Source organism: Panthera onca, chromosome C2, assembly GCF_046562875.1.
Source record: "Panthera onca isolate mPanOnc1 chromosome C2, mPanOnc1 haplotype 2, whole genome shotgun sequence".
Taxonomy (NCBI): domain Eukaryota; kingdom Metazoa; phylum Chordata; class Mammalia; order Carnivora; family Felidae; genus Panthera; species Panthera onca.
The window spans coordinates 141,898,286-141,920,311 of record NC_138347.1 but is presented as its reverse complement, the minus strand read 5'-3'; the positions used below and the strand labels follow the sequence as shown (position 1 = coordinate 141,920,311).

The window sequence follows — 22,026 nt, the reverse complement described above, 5'->3', positions numbered from 1 at the left end:
CCACCCCCCCCTCCCCCCCCACTCCATGCATCTTTTTAAAACTGTTTTCAAGAGACTGTAAGGTTGGTAAGGAGAGGAGTGGGGGTCGGGAGGGGCTGTTTGGGAAGAAAACATCTAACAGGAAATTTTCAGCAAGAGGGAATCAATATGCACGCCAGCATATCACACCCTTTCAGCATTAAATCATTAAATCCTTTGTCTTGCTACCAATGCAGTTTGTTTCCAATGTCTTTATTGCATGCAAGAGAGACAATTCATTTTTTTTTCTTGGTAGAAGAAGGGAAAAAATAAACCTACATTGAGCAGTGTGCCGATGCTGCCATTCGGTTTGGGTCAATCCACTGAAGCATGCTTTGAGAGCTTTCTCCTGGAGCATGCAGGAAGACGGACTCGCAGTGTAGAAATCCAGGATTTGCCCAGGACTCACTGACAGAACATCCATACAGTCAAACATGATCTCCCCTGCACCGAATGTCTGCAAAAGTGCTTATCCTCTAGGTGTGGAGGCAAATGGCATAGAAAAGTCCACCCAACTCCATCAAACTCTGCCCCTTTTTTGGCACGTAGGCTGTTGGTCTTTTTCCCAGCCCCGAATCATGAATTATGACAGACAAGCCAGCTAAAAGCCTGTAATTGATCCAAATGATCATTTACCATTTTCCAGGCTTGCTCGGCCAATCCAGCCGGGGCGGGGGTTCCCAGAAAGATCCCAAGTTCTCCTTCCAAGCAAATGCCTGCAAAAAGCCTTCCGAATGCGGTCCGGATCCTACCCCGACGGTGCCCAGACAAACCCTGCCCGGCTTGCTCGCGTCCTCGGCATCCCAGTCCTCAAACAGCTCGCATGGGGGAATTCTGGTCCCCCCTTTGGCAAAGAATAGACCCTCCTGCCTCTGAACAGCTCACTTCCTACTACTTCTGTCACACAGAATGAAAGATTGAATTGCCTAATATATGCGAGTGAACTTTCGGTGAACCCTTCCCGGGCTGCTAACCTTCAAATGACCCAACGAGTCTGACATCACCAACTCCCAGGATTCTCACAGAGCTTAAAAACTCCCAGCAGCCCTGCAAAAGCAGACAGCCAGAGAGGCAGCGGGCGAGCGCGCAAGCCGCCTCTTTCTTTCCCATTTCTCACCTGAACAACAATGCAAGAAGTGCTTTTAAAACGGGCAGGGGAGGAGCCGGGACACCGCTCGGGGCTCACGTTGAGCGCCAACTTCTCTCCCTTTCCGCCTTTTTATCCGCCGCCGGCTTAGCTTGGAAGCGCGTGTCCCCCTCGCCCGCTCGCCGCCTGCCCACCCCCGCGCCCCCAGCCCACCCTCCACCCTTTAAATTCCTCCGAGCGCCCGCCTGGCTGTTACATTCCTCGTAACTTATGTGTTTTTCCACTCCCGAAAAAGCACATGCAAGCCCTCAACTGTAGAGCAGAGAGGAGAGCCACTCCTCGGGGAAGCCTTGGGTTGAGAAACTTTCCATTTGATTCTTTTTTTTTTTTTTTTTTTAAATACCCCCTCTTTATCCCTCTTGCAAAGCCCTGGGCGGAGGGATTGCATTTGCTCTGGAGTAATAATCTAGCTTTCTGGATTCATTTACTTAAAAAAAAAAAAATTCTCTCCAGTCTATATGCAGCAGTCAAGAATTGGTTTACTCCTGCTCCAAACACTCACACATGGAATCACATGTATATACAGGATTTCAGGATCTGAGAAGACACAGTGGTCTGGAGTGGATGTGGGGCTCCAACTGAAATCGGTGCCACTTTCAGTTCGACCTTTAAACCAGCTGTGTGATCTGAGACAAGTATTTGATCTGAGCCTCAGTTTTCTCATCTGTAACCTGGGGATATAGGGCTGCTGTAAGCCCCCCCCCCCCACCTCCCCCCAAAAAGTACTGTAGGACACTGTATCCAGAAACAAGTACTCACTGATTTATTCCATCCTTTCACTTTTCACCTGGGGAAACAGAAGCCCAGGAGGGGAGGCTGAGACCTATCAGAGGCCACAAAACTCAGAGCCATGACTAGAACCTTACTCCCTGCAATCCTAGTCCAATGTGGAAATTACTTTGCTGTTCCCACAGTCTTGGACCCCGAATAGCATGTTGGTGACCTCTGTCATTTCATGCACATACACACACACGCATACCCAACCACCACATAATTAAACACATATTTTGAAAACTGGTTAAGCGTGAAGGTTTTATATTTCCATGGGCCAAATTTCCCCAATGCTAGTCCCCTGCTCAATCTTGGTTATTTATTAGAATAATTTGAAGAGAAAGAGATTCTTTTTTATACTGGCCATATTGACCCAACCGCGAGGGAGGAGAGGCTTTTCAGCCAGTCTTAAAAGATGCAGAAGGACAGGGGCACTTCGGTGGCTCAGTCAGTTAAGTGCCTGACTTCGGATCAGGTCATGATCTCGCTGTTCGTGAGTTCGAGCCCCGCATCGGGCTCTGTGCTGACAGCTCAAAGCCTGGAGCCTGCTTCAGATTCTGTGTCTCCCTCTCTCTGTGTCCTTTTCCTGCTCATTCTCTCTCTGCCTCTCAAAAAATAAATAAATGCTTAAAAAAAAAAAAAAAAGAAAAAAAAGACGCAGAAGGACAGATGCAGTATTTACAAATAAACCCAGGCAGCTAGCTTTCAAAGGGAGAGCCAATCCACATTGTAGCCGTTTTGCACAACTTGTTTAAAAGGATGCAATGCACATCTGAGAAAGGAAACTCTGTGGAGTAATGAAAACACCCTACCTCCTCCACTACCACTCTGATATTTACTTGTAATTCTACAGAACAGGGCAGGTAAGTGGGTAGGCAGGAGGGAAGGTTTCCTGCCCCCAGCAGGGAAGAGAGCCGCCCTGGGCTCCTTTCTGTGGATAGTGCTGGAATGTGCATTGGCATCCAGGCCTTTTAGAAGCCTGTCAGGGGGCACCTCGCCCCATGCTGAAAGGCTGCTCTGTCTCCAGGAGTTGCTAAGTGGCACTCGTGGTGTAACATGAAAAGTATGCGTCACACACACTTACCAAGTCAAAGATCCTTTTATGAAGGTACATTAAAACAATTTTCAGCCCAGCAAGCTCAGCTCTTGCCATTGAAAAGTCCAGGACGATAGCGGGGCTTGCTTTTGCTGAACTGTGTTTGTTAATTCTCTCTTTTTCAAAGGACCGTCATTTAATAACGGAGGTTTGTAAGGAACCCTTTAACTACAAAGAAAACACACACCTTAAGCAAGGAATACAGAGGAATGAACAAAACATTTAACACGCTGTCGTTAAGATGGTTGTAAAGATACACAAAGTACCACATTATGTGCCAATCTCTGCGTGCGTGGACTTACAGCTCCCCGTGCTTACTTCCGGCCCTCCGGCGTTCCTTGGAAACTCCTATGTGGACTCACAGGCGATAATGGAGGTGGGTGAAAAGGTATATGAGCAGAGAGAAAGAAGCGGCTACATTTAAAGTACATCAGGAAGAACTAAGAGAGGAGAAGCGTGGCCCCACTGCCAGCTGCGTGTATTCAGGTTCTTTTACCCAGGGGACGCCACCGCACCCCCCCCTTGTTCAATCATCGTTCCAAAGGGTAGGGTGCTCCGATCGCAAGCTGAAGATGGGGAGGGCGTCTCCCCAATTCCGCTTAGTCTCATTCCTTCAGCTCGTTTCAGCCTCATCTAGGAAGGGACATGACTGTTCCCAAATTTCTACCCTCAATACTGTGTCATGGCACAAGAAACAATAACAAAGCGGGCAGGGGGTGGGGGTGGGGTGGGGAGGGATGGCGCTAGATTTGCTGTTTTCTTTCTCCGCACCAGAAAATTTTAAACTTCTCATCACCTTGGGGTTCTCTTCACTAGTAGAGGAAGAAACTTGGGCTTTTGAATACTGATCTTTTATTTCAATCTGTGTGAATAGAATATTATGGGTTTCTTATAGTGCAACAGCACTTACTCGTCTATTCATCATTTCTCATCATGAATTAATTATGCTGATAGCAACTATTAGAGCTATTATTTAATCCAAGTATTAATTTATAAAGCAGACCCCAAATTTAGCTACATGTTTCTTATCATTTCTTCATCAGGGAATCTAATTCTCACATTTCTTGAAAACCTGTCTTCCTCTAAATTCTTTATCTTAAGTAAAATTTAGGAAAGATTTACAAATAAGCCACACGTCTTTAAATACATATTCACGTACCATAAAGACTAATGACTAGGGAGAAGGTAAAAAATGGCCTAGTTAATTTGTTGGTAATGAGGTTTAAATAATTGACGCCTATTTTAAACATTAATCAAACAGAAGAAACCTTTCCCAAATATTCTCTTGGTACGGCATAAAGTAACATTCTGATATGAGTCATCTCCTCCATTTTGTGTTTCATCACCGATAAAAGAAAACTCTAATAAAAGTATGTCCAACCACCAACACAAAAAGCCAAAGTTTTGGGACCAAAATCCATTTTGTTTCAGAGTAACTGTATATTTGTCAGTGTGACACAGCACATTTGAAACCCATAATCATAAAACAAAAATTTATAGCCAAGGTTCAGGGTCTACATCTGTTTCTCTGGTTTTCGTATAGCAATTACCCACTGGACAATCCAGAAGGAAACACCATGAATCATGCTCTGCAAACGTGTTTGAACGGGAGAGTTTCGTGAAGACAGAGCCGGCATGTCTGTGTACCAGGAGTGAAGCCGGCCGTGTTCAAAACTGGTCAAATGCCTTGTGATGTCTAAATAAAAAGATTCTCACAGGCACAGACATCTCCACCCCAGGCACAAGTCATGCAAAGTGCAGGCACACACGGGGGTGGGGTGGGGGGAGGTAGACATAGATCATTTTAAAAGACACACACACCTGCCTCTTCCATGTTTTTCTGTTTGCTTGCTTTATTTTTATATATTGGTGGGGTTTTTTAAAGCATTAATCTCCCATCAACGCCTCTTGCCACAATTTTGCCAGAAAAATAGATAGCTGGCCCCGGGCCATGTGTGTGTTTCGGCTGGGAAGCCAAGGCAGGGATGTGCCGCCAGCACAAGGCAAGCGCTCAGGCTGTTCCCAGGACTTCTGCGCCACCGGGCAGAGCTGCCTGCTGTGTTGGTGGCTGGGAGAAGTCCTGACACTAATCGACGCATGGAAACTGCTTCTGGCCCTCCCATCTGAACACCTGCTAATGTTCCAGGGCTGTCGATGGCCATGGATCTTCTACCAGGAGACCTTAAGGCACTTTGCAAACGTGAACGTGCAGAGCGGCTCTCCTCATCTGTGTAGAGACTGGGTCTTCTCAGAACCCCGAGGAACATCTGTTCTTCCTCAAAAATGTTTCTCCATCTTGAGTGTTGGCCACCGCGTCCTTCTTTCATTTGGTTCCTTTCTCTGCAGCTTCTTGTTTTTTCCAGTTTCCTCAATAAAGCCTTTCCACCTGGGTACTTATGAACACCATTACCCAGGACAATGGTGCACACTTCTCTCTTTCCACTCTTGATTTGTTTCTTTAGCACGTCTCTGCTTTTGCTGTGCATGACTCATAAAGACATCTCTTCAAGTCCAACAGTTTCCCTCGGTCCCAACTTGAAACTTAAATACTTGCCTTCCTGAATGCCTCAATATCGAATCCCTCAGTGTGGGGAAGACCTATCTTTGGTTTTCCCCTCTTGTTCATTCTTCTACTTTTTTTTTTTCAGGATTTTTCCTCTTTTTTTTTTTTTTAATGTTTATTTTGGAAAGGAGAGGGAGGGTATGTGAGCAGGGGAGGGGCAGAGAGACAGGGAATCACAGAATCCGAAGCAGGCTCTGCGCTACAGCACAGAGCCCGATGTGGGGCTTGAACCCACGAACCGTGAGATCATGACCTGAGCAGAAGTCAGACGCTTAACAGAGTCACCCAGGTGCCCCTACTTTTCCACTTTCCTAATTCGGATTTTTTTTTTTTTTTTTTAAGTAATACACACTCTGCAACAATATGAATGGATCTAGAGAATATCGACTTGATAGAGATGCTGTATGGAATAAGGCACTCAGAGAAAGACAAATACCATATGATTCCACTCATATGTGGAATTTAAGAAACAAATCAAATGAACAAAGGGAATAAAGAAAACAAGAGACAAGCCCAAAAAACAGACTCTTAACTATAGAGAACAAACAGATGGTTACCAGAGGAGAGGTGGGTGGGGGATGACTGAAATAGGGTCTGGGGATTAAGGGTATACTGACCACGATGAGCACTGAGTAATATATAGACTAGTTGAATCACTATATTGTACACATGAAACTAATACAACGCTGTATGTTAACTACACTGGAATTAAAATAAAAAATTTTAAAAATCATAAAAACTCACAGTCTAGTCTAGAAGATACAAAATGAAAAGTTGCTGGGCATCTATCTGTGTATCTTTCGTGAGGGTCGTATGTTGCTTTTATACAAATAATACATACTGTTTGTAACATTTTTCTATTTGGCAATATTTCTCGAGATCCCTTCAAGTAAACAGTGTAGGTAGAACTCCCACTAAAAAACCAAACCCCAAAACCTAAATAGGATCTCTTTACATTAATGCACTGTAATTCATTTAGCCAGTACACTGGCTATTTACCTTGTTTCCAGTTCTTCAGTGTTTAAGAAGCCCTGTGGGTGTGTGTCTCAAAACACGAGCTGGAGAAAATTCTAGCAGTAATATTGCCAAGTCAAAGATGATGGGCGTGTTAAAATGCAGTGACTACACAAAATTGCACTCCAAAAGGTTGTGCTAATATATATTCCCCTTTTGTTATAAAATAGGAGGCAGTAAAACTTTTTCTGTTTAGGGTCATAGGAAATATTTTGGGCTTTGTAGGCTATATAATTTGTGTTGCAACTGCTCAATTCTGCTTTTATAGTATGAAGGAGCCATATATAAATGTAAACGGGCATGGGTGTGTTCAATAAAACTTTATTTACAAAAACCAGCAGTGGACTGGGATTGTCTCTTGGTCTATAGTTTGTCTACCTGGGTTGTAACTTTTTTTTTTTTTTTTAAACGATTTCACCAAATTATATATTGCCTTGCCTCTATCTGTTTAAAACTCAGCTCTGGGAGCCTGGGTGGCTCAGTCGGTTGAGCATCAGACTTTGGCTCAGGTCATGAGCTCACGGTTAGTGGGTTCAAGCCCCACGTCGGGCTCTGTGCTGTCAGCTGGAGCCTAGAGCCTGTTTCAGATTTTGTCTCGGTCTCTGTCTCTGTCTCTCGCTCTCTGCCCCTCCCCCACTCATGCTCCATTTCTCTCTCTCTCAAAAATGAATAAACATAAAAAAACCTCACAGCTCTGTACTTCTGTGTTTTGTTAATACTTTAATTTCTCCTCTCCTTTAAAGCTTTACCCAGTTTCAACTTGTGTATCACATGAAGAACGATATGGCCCTTTTGCTTCATTAGATTGTTTCATCCAGAATCCCCTCTTCTTCTCTCTTGGCTCAAAATCTGCCACTTTCCTACTTCACTCGTTTCACTTCCTTAAGAAGGGGGTGCAGGATCACGTCTCTCCTTCACATGAGCCCAGATGCCCCTGTAGTATCTTTCCTCCACCACCAAACCCTGCTTTAAAGTCCATTATTTCCATGAAGCCCTCGTCCCCCTAACATATGAGGGCAGTACTGAGGAGATGGAAAATATAACAATGACTTCTAAGAATAAATGCCAATGGCACCACCATGCTACAACTTGCCCATGATGTCCCTGTATTATCCTGCCTGAATTATTTTTTTCTGTCTCATCTCGTTATATCTTCCAATGAGCTAAGAGGAGATGTGCCACCTACTTGGCAGAGGGCTTAATAGAGCAGCGAGACTCTTTTCAATGACGGAAAGAAGCACAAAGGTTTCTAAGGCTGCTTTGTAATTATTTCACGTTAATATTATTAATAAAGGAGAATGTCTATAACTGAAATGCCTACCTTAATACCTACTTCAGCACTTCATTTTTTTGAAATCGTATGTATGAAGAGAGGCTATTAGTTGGCTCTTAAACTGTGCTGTTCAAATTAATTAAAATACAGGACAACTAAAAACTTCGTTTCTCAGTCACACTAGCCACATTTCAAGGGCTCAAAAGCTTCATGTGGCTCCCGTGTTCCTGGGACAGCACAGATATAGAACATTGTCACCATCACAGAACATTCTACTGGACTGAAAGGTCAGTTTAGTGTTCAGAGGGGTGCATGGTGAATGGGGCCATAGAGTCTGGACAGCGACTGTATTAGAACCCAAGCTTTGCCTCTTCCTAGCTGTGTGACCCTTGGCAAGTTACCTAACTTCTACGCGCCTTAATTCCCTCACCTATGAAACGGAGATATTAATGGTAAACATATTAAAAGGTTGTGGTAAAGATTAAATGAGGTAATACAAGTAAAAAGCACTTGCAACATTGCCTGAGATATAGTAAGCTCTTACAAAGTGTTAGTGGAATGTCTGCAAGAAGAAAATCAAGTCAGGACCCCATAGCTCAATTGCTACTGCTACCAGGCACAGAGACTATTCTGTCAGGGCAGTTAATTTTCAATCAGGATGCACATTTCAGGGTCTGGGGTGCAGGCATATGCAGTTAGGGCAAGTTCCCCAAGAGATTTTGCTGTGTATGTCTGGTTAAACAGCACTGCATTGAAGCATTTTTAAATATTTGTTTAAGAGAATGGTTTCTTTTACAAATAAGACACTGAGTCAGAATGGCAATGGATTATTCTACAAGCCCCACCCCTCTCTCTCCTGTGGGATGCAGGACACATACATGACTTGCTGTTTTCTGCAGAAATGGCATTCAGTCTCAAGAACACCAAGGCCAATTATAGTTAATTAAATGGCAAGAATTGTACAAGATGGAAGACTTGAATATTAACTACCCTTCCTTCCTCCCTCCCTCCTTCCTTCTTTCCTTTCCCTTCCTTCCTTCCTCCTTCCATCCTTCCTTCCTTCCATCCTTTTCCTCCCTCCCTCCTTCCTTCCATCCTTCTTTCCTCCCTCCCTCCCTTCCTTCCATGCATCCCTCCATCCATCCCATCCTCTTATTCATTCATGTACTTCACCTACCCACCCATCCCTCCATTTACCCATCTAATAATCCATCTGCCTTTCTAGTTATCCGCCATCTACTTGTCCATCTATCTATCTACTCACCATCTACCCATGATCTAACAACCAAAAGTAATGAAGTATGGCTTTTCAACAGGCAATATATAGAGCAGAGAGAGGGACAAAAGTAAAGCTTCTAAGACTATGCATGTGTCTTTCTCTAGACTCCTTGAAAAGGATTTCCTGATGAGATGTGCTGGCAGAAATAAGGTCAAAGGCACAGGCCACTGGAGATTTTAGTTAAACAAGTTTGATAAATCAGGTTGTGGCTGGGGAGCCCCTCAGATCTAACACACTGATCTCTAAGAGCATCTCAGGATTTGAAATGCTAATGAAGCTGAGTTCTATTAGCAACACAAAAGTTTTTGACTCTGAGGGAAAGCTAAAGGCTCAAAAGGAATTTCCATCAGATTCTACAGGGAAAGGGAATGTAAAAAGTAGCAAATACATCAGAGAGGCCATTGGAGAGGGACTGGAGTTTAAATTCATCCTGGTGTCTGACAGAGAAAAAGGCAAATAAAAAAGCCCAATGTGATTTAATGGGAATTGAGGGTAACATAGAGCCAAGTAGAAATCTATGTGAAATTTCTGTTGGGGAAACAATGATATGTATATATGTACCTTACATACACACACACACACACACACACACACACTCACTCACTCACTCACTCACTATGAACTCAATATCGATATTTTTGATGAAAAAATAATGTTGTCTGTCCTTTCAAACTGCAGGGTATAAAGCCACCTTCTGGACATCTACCTTAACCAAGGACTTTGAAAACTTCTGTTTGAAAGGATACCATGGTGGCTTCCATAATTGGGTTTTGACATTTTGTCATTGTTTGCTTTTTCGTTTTGAGTTAGAGGTGCTTCAAAAGAGATTAGCAAAGATTTTTCAGAAGCAATAGTTCCAAAATTTAAGGCAACGCGTATAAGCATGGGAGGACAAGCGAGGGAACAGACAGACAGAAATATGAAGTATCTCCTCTGTGTGTTCAAGCAAATGCAATGATAAAATGTAAGATCACTGCAATGATTCCCAAAGCATTTCAGTGCTAGGGCTCCATACCTAGGGCTGCCTCAGGAAAATTTCTCAGGTTCTGGGAAAGTAATCTGTATTCTAATCAAGGGCCTCAGGTACTTACTCTGCACACTCAAGTGTCAGACTTCTGCTACCCTGGGATGTTCCATTTGGCGAACGCCAAAGAACAGGAAACCCTTCAGAGGATTAGGTGTTAAGAAAGATTGCGAGGGCTGCAAATGGCAGAGCTCTGAGCCTGGACTAAAGTCTTGGCTCTGTCCTCGACGGATGTATGCCTTGGGGTAATCTCATCATTTTCCTGAGCCTTATTCTTCTTGTATATGAAGATACTGTCTGCTTCCAATGATAATGTGTAGTTCAAAGGAAGCAAATGTTAAAGGATTAAGTGAAATAATGTCTGAGAAAAATAATTACCAGTCTCTGAAGTATTGTGTGACATCAGGCATCACTATTCACACATGAGGTGAAAACAGACCAAAAAATATTTTCAACTCCCTTATAAACTCTGTGGAAAACAGCTAACTCCAACCTCTCATCTAATGGATAATCCTCTCTAAAAATCCACAATAGGTCATTAATTAGCTGAGCACAGGGCTACCCAGACTGGGGCCACATTTCCCAGCGTCCTTTGCAGCTAGGTACGGCTACTACGTGACCACGCTGTCAGCCACAAAATATGATCAGAAGTGCTTTGCCCTAGTCCCACATCACTTCCTTAAAAAGTAATGTCCCGCCTCCCACTTGCAATTTCACCCCTTCTCTGCCAACTGGGATGCCACGGGAGCCTGTGGAGACCAAAGAGACGAGGATACCAGCCCAGGAGAAGACAAGGCCATAAGATGGAAGAAACCTGGGATGTGAATGTCCATGCGGAACACAGCCACCCTACCAGCTTATTTATCTCGGGACCATTACATGAGAGAAAATGAAACCTCCATCGTATCTATGCTATCATAGTTTTGGGTGACTTTTAAAATCAAGTTTAGGGGCGCCTGGGTGGCTCAGTCGGTTAAGCGTCCGACTTCAGCTCAGGTCACGATCTCACGGTCCGTGAGTTCGAGCCCCGTGTCGGGCTCTGGGCTGATGGCTCAGAGCCTGGAGCCTGCTTCCAATTCTGTGTCTCCCTCTCTCTCTGCCCCTCCCCCGTTCATGCTCTGTCTCTCTCTGTCTCAAAAAAAAAAAAAAAAAATTAAAAAAAAAATTAAAAAAAAAAATAAAATCAAGTTTAGTTTATATTCTAATTAACCAAACCCCTTTTGATGTGTTTAAAATGCTCAATAAGAAAAAGGAGGGCCCCTAGGTGGCTCAGTCAGTTAAGCATCCGACTCTTGATTTCAGCAGTCCTGTGTTCGAGCCCCGCCTCAGGCTCTACTCTCGGCGCGTGGAGCCTGCCTGGGATTCTGTCTCTCCCTCTCTCTGCTTCTCCCTCACTCTCTTTCTCAAAATAAATAAATAAACTTAAAAAAAAATAAGAAAAAGGATCATTTTGGTATTCCCTTATACAATTGCCCATCCCCTTGCCTTGTGTTAAAGACCTGTTTTTCTTCCTTAGTTAGACCAGGCTCCTCGCTCTTTTCCGACTGTGAGGACTGGCCAGCAGCAGGGGTACATAGCTGGTTTCCACTGGCCTCCATGCTCCAGATCCAGGGAGAAATGGCAGGTTTTCATTTGCATTTCTGTGGCACAGACACAATGGGAGAAAGCTCTGTAGAAGCCCTCATCTCTAACCCTGGACATTACCAGCAGCTTCCCAGGAAACACTGCCATTCAGGCCTGGGCTGGTTCTGGCCATCTGGGCTGCACTTGGGGAGGGAGGTAACCTTCGGAACTCTGCTGGTGTCCTATACGTAAAGTAATTTGTGGCGAATCTGAAGGGGGTAAGGGCAGGCTAGTGTAATAAAACTGAGCAGACAGCCCAGAGATCTAACTTTCCACTAACAGCTTGGGAGAACTTGTCGGGTCTAATCAGTAACATGAGGAGCCTGTTGCAACTCACGGCCGCCAGGACACGGCTCAGGTGCTCCATTTAAGCCCATGACAGACTCGCTAAGGTGCCTCCCTTGGAAAGATCCCGGCAAGTCCGCTCAACACCATGCCAGCCCAGAGGATGGCAGTCTCCAAGCGCTCAGCCCAGCCTACCTCCTGTTGTGAAATAAAGTTTTATTAGAGCACAGCAACTCTCACATGCATTTGCTTATGTATTGTCTATGGCTGCTTTTAGAAAACAACAGAGTCGAGTGAAACATTATGTGCCACAATGCTGGAAATACTTATGGTATGGATCTTTACAGAAAAAAACTGGCTGAGTACAGCTACCGGCATTTACTACCAATCATTTGAAGGGGCTTTGAAGATGAAATCTACCGGCAATCCTAGAGCTGGATAGTATTGATGCTTTCCCTAAGGTCTAAAATGTTTAATTCAGGGGCGCCTGGGTGGCTCAGTCGGTTGAGCAACTGACTTCGGCTCAGGTCAGGATCTCACAGTTCGCTGGTTCAAGCCCCGCGTCAGGCTCCGGGCTGACAGCTCGGAGCCTGGAGCCTGCTTCGGATTCCGTGTCTCCCTCTCTCTCTGCCTCTCTCCTGCTCACACTCTGTCTCTGTGTCTCAAAAATAAATAAATGTTAAAAAAAAAACTAAAAGAATGAAATAAGATGAAATTCTTAATTCAAATACCTTAGAACGCTGTGTGCCTATTTGGAAAACATACCAAATATACCTCTTCGGTGTCTTTGAGTTTGTCTTTGCTCTGCCTGGAATATTTTGTTTAGATATAAATATGACTTATTCCATCCCTTTCTTTAGGTCTTTTTGAATATGTTGCCTTAATTGAGACACTGATGATCCTAAAAAACAAGACTCCTAGGTCATGCCCATCACTTTCTGTCCCTTGACCCTACATTTTACAATTTATAGCCTTTAGAACTACCTGGCAAACACTTATTCTTTGTATATCTCCCATAATCGAAAATAATCTCCTTGATGGCAGGAACTCTATCCACTTCACTGCAATAACCCTAATAAGAAGAACATTTCATGACACATAATAATCCAACAAATGTTTGTCGAATGAATAAATGAATGACTGAACACATCGCCCTTCTTGGCACACAATGTTTAGTGTCATGTACAACTTGGTAAAAATTTAAAATTGGTGCCAACTATGATCTATTGTTTCAACGCAATTAAAATGGCCCCGCTATATGCAAAACAAAATTAGGACTAATTATTAAATGATATAATTTAAAAACTGCAATCTATGGGGCACTTGGGTGGCTCAGTCTGTTAAGTGTCCTACTCTCGATTTCGGCTCAGGTCATGATCTCACGGTTCATGAGACGGAGACCACGGCGCAGAGCCTGCTTGGGATTCTCTTTCCCTCTCTCTCTCTGCACCTCCTCTGCTCACTTTCTCTCTCTCTCTCTCTCTTTGCCAAAATAAATAAATGAACAATAGCAAAATAAAATCCATGGCATAAGCCTTGTACTTTAATTCACTGATGAAGAAGTTCAACCTATATAAAGATCAGAAGGAAAAAAAAATAGTCTTGTCAAAAAACAGAGCAAGTACCTTAGATATACACTGCAAAAAAAAGCCACAAAAAAAACCCCATAAAAAAACCACAAAAACAACAACAACAAAAACCCCCACAAAACCAAGAAAACAGTATGGTTTGATCCATAGCTCACACTATATACAAAAATTATCTCAACAAAGATCATGGGCCTAAATGTAAAACACGAAGGTATAAACTTCGAGAAGAAAAAAATAGGAGAAAGTCTTATGACCTTGGGGTGGGCGTAGATTTCTTAGAAATGGCAACCAAAGTATGAGATAATAAACCAGCTTAACAATGTGGATCTCACCACAATTAAGAACTTCTATTTTTTTGAGGAGCACCTGGCTGGCTCAGTCGGTGGAACATGTGACTCTTGATCCTGGGGTCATGTGTCCCAGCCCCATGCTGGGCATGCAGCCTACTTAAAAAATCAAACCAAAACAAAAACTTCTATTCTTTGAAAGACTCTGAGTTATGAGAAGATAAGCCAAAAATTAGAAGGAAACTATGCAATACGTATATGAGATAATGAACTTATATCCAGAATAAAGAAACTCAAATTCAAAACTAGAAAAGTAAACCCCTTACCCTCAACCCCAAGCGAGCGAGCAAGTCGAATAGAAATGTCATCAAAGATACCACAACACACCTGTCAGAATGGCCAAAATTAACAACATAAGAAATAATAGGTATCTCTGAAGATGTGGAGAAAGGGGCACCCTCTTGCACCATTGGTAGGAATCCAAACCGGTGCTGCCACTCTGGAGAACAGAATGGAGGTTCCTCAAAAAACTAAAAATGGGACTACCTTCTGATCCATCAATTTCACTTAGGTGCTTAGCCAAAAAATACAAAAATATGGACTCGAAGGGGTACATGCACCCCAATGTTTCTAGCAGCAATATCAACAATAGCCAAACTATGGAGAGAGCACAAATGTCCATAGACTGATGACTGGATAAAGAAGATGTAGAATGTACACACACACACACACACACAGGAATATTACTGAACCAACAAAAAGAATGAAATCGTGCCATTTGCAACGATGTGGACAGAGTTAGAATGTATTATGCTAAGTGAAATAAGTCAATCAGAGAAAGACAAATACCATACGATTTCACTCATGTGGAATTTAAGAAACAAAACAGATGAACATAAGGGAAGACGGAGGGGAACTGAAGAGATGGCAACTAACCACGAGAGACTCTTAATGATAGAGAACACGCTATGGGTTGACGGAGGGAGGTGAGTGGGAGATGGGCAAGATGGGTGATGGGTATTAAGGAGGGCACTTGTTATGAGCACTGGGTGCTGTATGTAGGTGATGAATCACTGCATTCTACTCCTGAAACCAATATTACATGTTACATTAACTAAAATCTAAATCAAATTAAAAAAATAAATGTCATCAAAAATATGGATGGCAAATGAACACGTGAAAAAACATCAATATTATTAGTTATTAGTGAAATTCAAATTAAAATCGCAATGAGCTACCACAACACATCGATTGTCATCACTAAAATGAAAATGTCCCCAAATCAAATGTTGCTGTGGATGTAGGGAAACTGAAAACTCTCATCCAGTATTAGAAATGTAAAATCATACAACCGTTTTTTCTTGCCCCAAACTGGAAACCCAACTGTCGATCAGGTGAATTAACCAACTGTGGTGTATCCATATAATGGAAAACTCTTGGCAATAAAAAGGAATGAACTACTGATACATGCTATAGCCCAGAATGAATTTCATAATAATTACGCTGAGTGAAAGAAGACAGACACAAAATATAGTTAGCACATGGTTCCATTTATATAAGGAAATTCTAGAAAATCCAAACTAATATATGGTGGCAGAAAGCAGATCATTGGTCACCTAGAGACAGGGTTTGGGAAAACAGAGAGGTGCAGAAGGACAAGATCATAAAAGCATATGGGGAAACTTCTAGGGGTGGTGGTGATATGTTCATTATGTTTAAAAACTGAAATATAATTGACATACGACATCAGTTTCAGGTATACGACGTAATGATACAGTTCACGTATACATTGGGAAATGAACACTACGGTAAGTCTAGTTAAGATTCATCATCACACATAGTTACAATTTTTTGTCTTGTGATGAGAACTTTTAAGATCTATTCTCCAAGCAACTTTCAAACATAAAATAAAATATTATTAACTATAGTCACCAGGATGTATGTTACATATCTAGGACTTTACAACTGGAAGTATCTACTTTTGATGACCTCCTATTTCTCCTACCCACCACCCCCTCCCTGCCTCTAGCAACTACCAATCTGTTCTCTGTATCTATGAGCTCAGTGTTTGTTTTTAGACTTCACGCATAAATGTGACCATATGGTATTTGTCACTTAGCAGAATGCCCTCAAGGTCTACCCATATTGTCCCAAATGGCAAGATTTCCTTCTTTATTTTTTAATGACTGAGCAATACTCCATTGCATACCACAACTTCTTTATACATTCTTCCATGGATGGACACTTCATTTCTTCCATGTCTTGGCTGCTGAAATAATGCTGCAATGAACATGGGGGTGCAGGTATCTTTTCAAGTTATTTTTTTTCTCAAGTTAGTGTTTTTATTTCCCTTTGGATAAATACCCACAAGTAGAATTGCTGGATCGTATGGTAGTTATGTTTGTAATGTTTTGAGGAAACTTCCTATTTTTTTCCATGATGGCTGCACTAATTTATATTCCCACCAATAGTGCACAAGGGTTCCCTTTATCCACATTTTTTCCAACAGTTATCTCTTGTCTGTTTTATAATAGCCATTCATGGGGCGACTGGGTGGCTCAGTTGGTTAAGGGTTCGATTTTTGATTTATGGGCATAAGCCATGATCTCAAGATCATGAGATCGAGCCCCACATAAGGTTCCGTGGTAAGCGTGACGCCTGCTTGGGATTCTCTTTTTCCCTGTCTCTGCCCCTCCCCTGCTCATGCTCTCTCTCAAAATAATAAATAAATGGACATTTAAAAAAGAAAAAAAATTATAATAGCCATTCTAACAGGCATGAGGGGATACCTCATTGTGGTTTTGATTTTCATTTCCTTGATGATTATTGATGTTGAGCACCTTTTCATGAATCCATTGGGCATCTGTATTTCTTCTTTGGAAAAAGCTCTATTCATTTCTTCTCTCCATTTCTAAATTGAATTGTTTATTTATTTTTTGCTGTTGAGGTGTAGGAGTTCTTTATTTGTTTTGAATATTAACCACTTATTGGATACATGATTTGCAAATATTTTCTCCCATTTGGTACATTGCCTTTTTATTTTGTTTATGGTTTCCTTTGTTGTATATGTTCATTATTTTGATTACGGTGATGGTTTCACAGGTATGTATCTATCTCAAAACTTACCAAATTTTACACTTTAAAGATACACAGTTTAATGTCGTTCATACCTCAATAAAGCTGTCATAGAAAACAATATTTAACAAAATATTTAACAACCACTACAGTACAGACATTAATCTGTATTATGATAATGTTGGCCCATCCATCCGAGTGAGGTACAGCTGAATACCAACCAGCCATGGCTGCAAAGGTATTCATTGGTCTTCTGGGAAACAAAATTTAAGACCACAATGAAATAGCACTACATCATCATGGCTAAAATTAAAACAAATAAGCAATGATACCCAGGGTATGCAAAGATATGCAGAAAGCTGGATTTTCATACACCGCCAATGGGAATGGACATTTGCATAACCCTTTTGGAAAGCCATTTGTTGGTATCTACTGAAATCTGACATTCTTTGAACTCTAGGATGCGGTTATTCCATTCCTATGTATATACCCAGCAGAAACGTATTATGTATGTTTGCGTAAAAAGACATGTACCAAAAAAATGGTCAAAGCAGCACTAATTATCATAGCCCCAAACAGAAAACTACATCAATGGTAGTAGAAGTATACATCAATGGTAGAATGAATAAATAAAATATGAGGTATTCAGGCAATAGAATTCTCTCCAGCCATGAGAATGAATGAACTTCACTATATTTAAGTGTAGATAAATGCTACAACATAATATTGAGTGAAAAAAGTCCAAACAGAAAAAGTACAACTCAGTGATTCTATTTATATAAAGATCAAAAATAGGCCTTATTAATCTGTGCTATTAGAAGTTAAGACACCTGTTACTCTTGTGTCAGGATTGGTGAATAAAGGAAGGTACAAAGTGGCTTTTGGTGTGCTGGTCATATTCTGTTTCTTGATCTGGGTGCTGGTTAAATGTGTACGTTCAGGGCGCCTGGGTGGCTCAGGGTGGTTGAGCGACCGACTTCGGCTCAGGTCATGATCTCATGGTTTGTGAGTTTGAGCCCCGCGTCGGGCTCTGTGCTAACAGCTCAGAGCCCGGAGCCTGCTTCAGATTCTATTCTGTGTCTTCCTCTCTCTCTGCCCCTCCCCCACTCATGCTCTGTCTCTGTCTCAGAAATAAACATTAAAACAAATTTTAAAAATGTGTATGTTCAGTCATAAAAAAAAAAAATCCACCATGCTGGGTACTTATGATTTATGCATGTCTACATATATTGCAATGAAAGGGTTTACTTAAAAAATAGTGGATGGAAAAAACAAAAAACAAAAAACAAAAAAACAAAAAACGTTGGAAAAAAAAAAAAGGGGGCGCCTGGGTGGCGCAGTCGGTTAAGCGTCCGACTTCAGCCAGGTCACGACCTCGCGGTCCGTGAGTTCGAGCCCCGAGTCAGGCTCTGGGCTGATGGCTCAGAGCCTGGAGCCTGCTTCCGATTCTGTGTCTCCCTCTCTCTCTGCCCCTCCCCCGTTCATGCTCTGTCTCTCTCTGTCCCAAAAATAAATTAAAAAAAAAAAAAAAAGTTGAAAAAAAAAATAGTGGATGGGACACATGACTCACAGAATTTTTAAATAATTCAGTTAAGGGGCGCCTGGATGGCGCAGTCGGTTAAGCGTCCGACTTCAGCCAGGTCACGACCTCGCGGTCCGTGAGTTCGAGCCCCGCGTCAGGCTCTGGGCTGATGGCTCGGAGCCTGGAGCCTGTTTCCGATTCTGTGTCTCCCTCTCTCTCTGCCCCTCCCCCGTTCATGCTCTGTCTCTCTCTGTCCCAAAAATAAATAAAAAATGTTGAAAAAAAAAATAATAATTCAGTTAATTCAGTAAATTCAATTAATTAATTGGTCCTTGTATTGAAGAAGTTTGAGAACAATTACTCTAGCCAACAATCTTGAGAAGGTAAAGAGTTTGTACCATAAGCAGATCAAACACTGGGACAAGAGGAGATGGGAAGGCTAGGAGTCACTACAGAACTAGCTTTGAATATTTAACTCTAGAGTGCAAAGAGCATTTTGATGAAACCTTACGTCAGCATCTATATAACTAGGTCCCTTGGTTAATTAGCAACACCTACTGAAGAAATACCAAGCCTCAATATATCAGCACATAATTTTTATCTTTTAATTGAATATCTAAGAAATTAAATGCAGGAGAAAAAAGGGAATGAGGCACAAAGGACAAAAGAAAAAGCAAATACTAATTTTCCTTTAGGTAACTGTCTGCTATCCATTCTCCACTAAGATGTACCTTGAGCACAAGGTATGAATAGAAGACAAGAGCCATCAGATAATTTACAGAGTCATTTCCAAGGAGTCCCCAGCTCTGTAATGCCCCATAATGACTACTTCTTATGCCACCACAATTCCTGCATAACACATAATTTTTAAAGCTGGACTGGATCTTCCATTTGGAGTTTCCCATTTTCCCAAAGTCAGCTGCTCCCACCCTCTTCCTCATCCAGCCTCCTAATTCCTGGGCTCCTGCTGCACTACCCCTCCTAGACAGGAGTCTTTTCTGTAGTGTCCCTCCTCTTCAGAGCCCCCCGTTATTTCTCCCAGTTATCTCTGCATCTGTTCAACTTGCTGAGAGTGTGGGTAGCTTGGGACGTCCTCTCTGGATGCCTAGCGTTCACCATCATTTCAGCCGGTCAATTCTCCTTTTTGATGTCAACCCATCAAAACAGAGGGGTACTGGGGGCGCCTGGGTGGCGCAGTCGGTTAAGCGTCCGACTTCAGCCAGGTCACGATCTCACGGTCCGTGAGTTCGAGCCCCGCGTCAGGCTCTGGGCTGACAGCTCGGAGCCTGGAGCCTCTTTCCGATTCTGTGTCTCCCTCTCTCTCTGCCCCTCCCCCGTTCATGCTCTGTCTCTCTCTGTCCCAAAAATAAAAAAAATTAAAAAAAAAAAAAAAAAACAAAAAACAAACAAAAAAACAGAGGGGTACCGACGGGGCCCTCAAGAGCAATTCTTTGGCCTTGATTAAGAGCACTGGTTCTCAACCAAGGCAGTACTATTCCTAGGCTGCTTTGTGAGTCTTTGGTAGATATTTTTGACTTTATGACCAGGGGTACTGATGGCATTTGCTGGCTGCTGCTAGAAGGTCAGCTGTTCTGTGCAACGAAGAGCTACCTACACTGCACACAACTTCAGAACGTAGGTAATTTACAAAAGTAAATAACCTGAACCTAGAAACAAATTCTTTCTTACACAGACACACAGACTGTTTCTTTGTATGGTTTTAATAGTTACGGGAAATTCCAAGATGCACTAACCTTGTGCACTGAGGGGAGATTACATTTTGTATTGCAGAGAATTTTACCAAGTGTTCATCATTTCAGAAAATTACCTTGATTCACCAAAACTTCACTGCCGTCCACAGTCTGCATCATAGCTGATGCTTTTGTACTGGTTCTACATAAGGGTATGAGCATTTGGCTAACCTCATCTTGCCTTTCAGGGTAGTCCTGCCCAAACATTTACTGATTAAAGTACAAATTAATCTATTACAAATAGCTTTTATTTTTTATTTATATTATCATTGGATATTATACTGATTGCTTTAAAAAAGTTTTGCGCAGATAGAGTATATCATCTATGAATTTCATTTCAGAATGGCAAAGAATGTGTAATAAAACAGTATATAAAGGAGATACTGGGTCTGAAGGGTTGGGATCCACGGATTTAGAGAAACAGCGGCAGTTTCCTCTGAAACGTTTTCAAACGCTTCTATAAAGTCCTGACAATGCCAAATATAGGCTGACCTTTGCTCAGTGGTGTTTCTAGTAAATATTTAACAACTGGCTCTCTGGGTGGGAGGTAGAGAAGCCCTGATTTGCAGTGTTTGCTGATTTCCATGGTGTAAATACTCTGATCATAGCCAATTTCAAGAATCATGTAACATTTCATCACTGGACATAGAGTTGGGTAGAGATACCAAAAATTAGATCCTGTGAACTTTTGCAGGTAAGAAGACCCCATCACCCATTAGTTACCAAATTTATGCTTAGATGCCACCCTAATTTTTTCTAGGTTTTCTCTAACAGGGCTCAGGAGACCATGAAGCCAGGTGAGCAAAGAATAAATAAATGGAACAAACAAACAAGTCACAACCAGATATGGGTGACAACAGATACCATGAGGCTCAGATAGTTCACTGCTCCAAAAATCAAAAGAAACAAAGACAGGCAAGGGTTGAAAAATTCTTATGAAATCAGCCGCAGTCAGTTGAGATTCCAGGATAAAAAGAAGTACCTTGTTCAGACGAGAACAAGGGGACATGGCAAGATGTTCTTAGCATTTTTTCTGCTGCTGATTTGAAAGAAAACACTGGAGACACGTTGGTGAAACAGTTTAAGCGAAGCACCTGGGAAAGCATCATTTAATTAGCTGGGCAATGGAAATTCATGGGCTGCAGACTAGGCCGACTTGGTTGTGACTTAGCTTGTAAATGGGTGTTAAATCAAGGGAAGGGCAGCCTATTGTGACCAGTGGGATAACCCACGTTCAGTTGTCCTGTTACTGGTCAATTTCAGGACTGGAGTATCTACACAGTTCTGGCCAGAGTACAAAATCTCACCAAAAGAGAATGATGGATGGATGATCGGCTAACAGAATGGGTGAAAATAAGAACCGAATTGGTGTAAATGGTGCTCCAACGTGGAAAAACGATCAAGATCTGTAGCAATGGGAAACTTCCCAGTGTAAACACATATGCATGTCGATCTACAATTTGTCTATGACCAAAATTAGCAATATGCCCATTGTTTCTGTAACTCCTGACAAAGATCACTGAAGAATTCCTGGGATGTGAAAGTAAAACCTCATTGTATAAATGGCATTAAAGTATTTTCTGTATGCAAGGGGACATGAAAAGTGAAATTTTTACAGAACAGACATGGGGAGTTGCTTGGCTGGCTTGCATATGGACCCCAGGTTCTACTGGCTACTTTTTCTTTCTTTCTTTTTCTTTCTTTCTTTC

General features: G+C 42.1%; 1 protein-coding gene across 6 annotated transcripts in view; it reads right to left on the bottom strand.

The window, feature by feature from the left end:
- RARB (retinoic acid receptor beta) overlaps positions 1-22,026 on the bottom strand; it is a 672,606-nt gene that overhangs the window by 172,319 nt on the left and 478,261 nt on the right. The window contains exon 1 of one of the 6 annotated variants that reach the window (XM_060638530.3): positions 1,136-1,261. The exons of 3 other annotated variants lie outside the window; for them this stretch is intronic. Coding sequence is in view for 1 of the 3 variants with exons in the window: in XM_060638524.3 (XP_060494507.1) it covers positions 298-454 (157 nt within the window). In the remaining 2 variants the exon portion in view is untranslated. Of the gene's footprint in view, positions 1-297; positions 1,066-1,135; positions 1,262-22,026 lie in introns of those variants that run through there. 2 more of the 6 variants (XM_060638524.3, XM_060638527.3) reach the window with 2 other exon arrangements.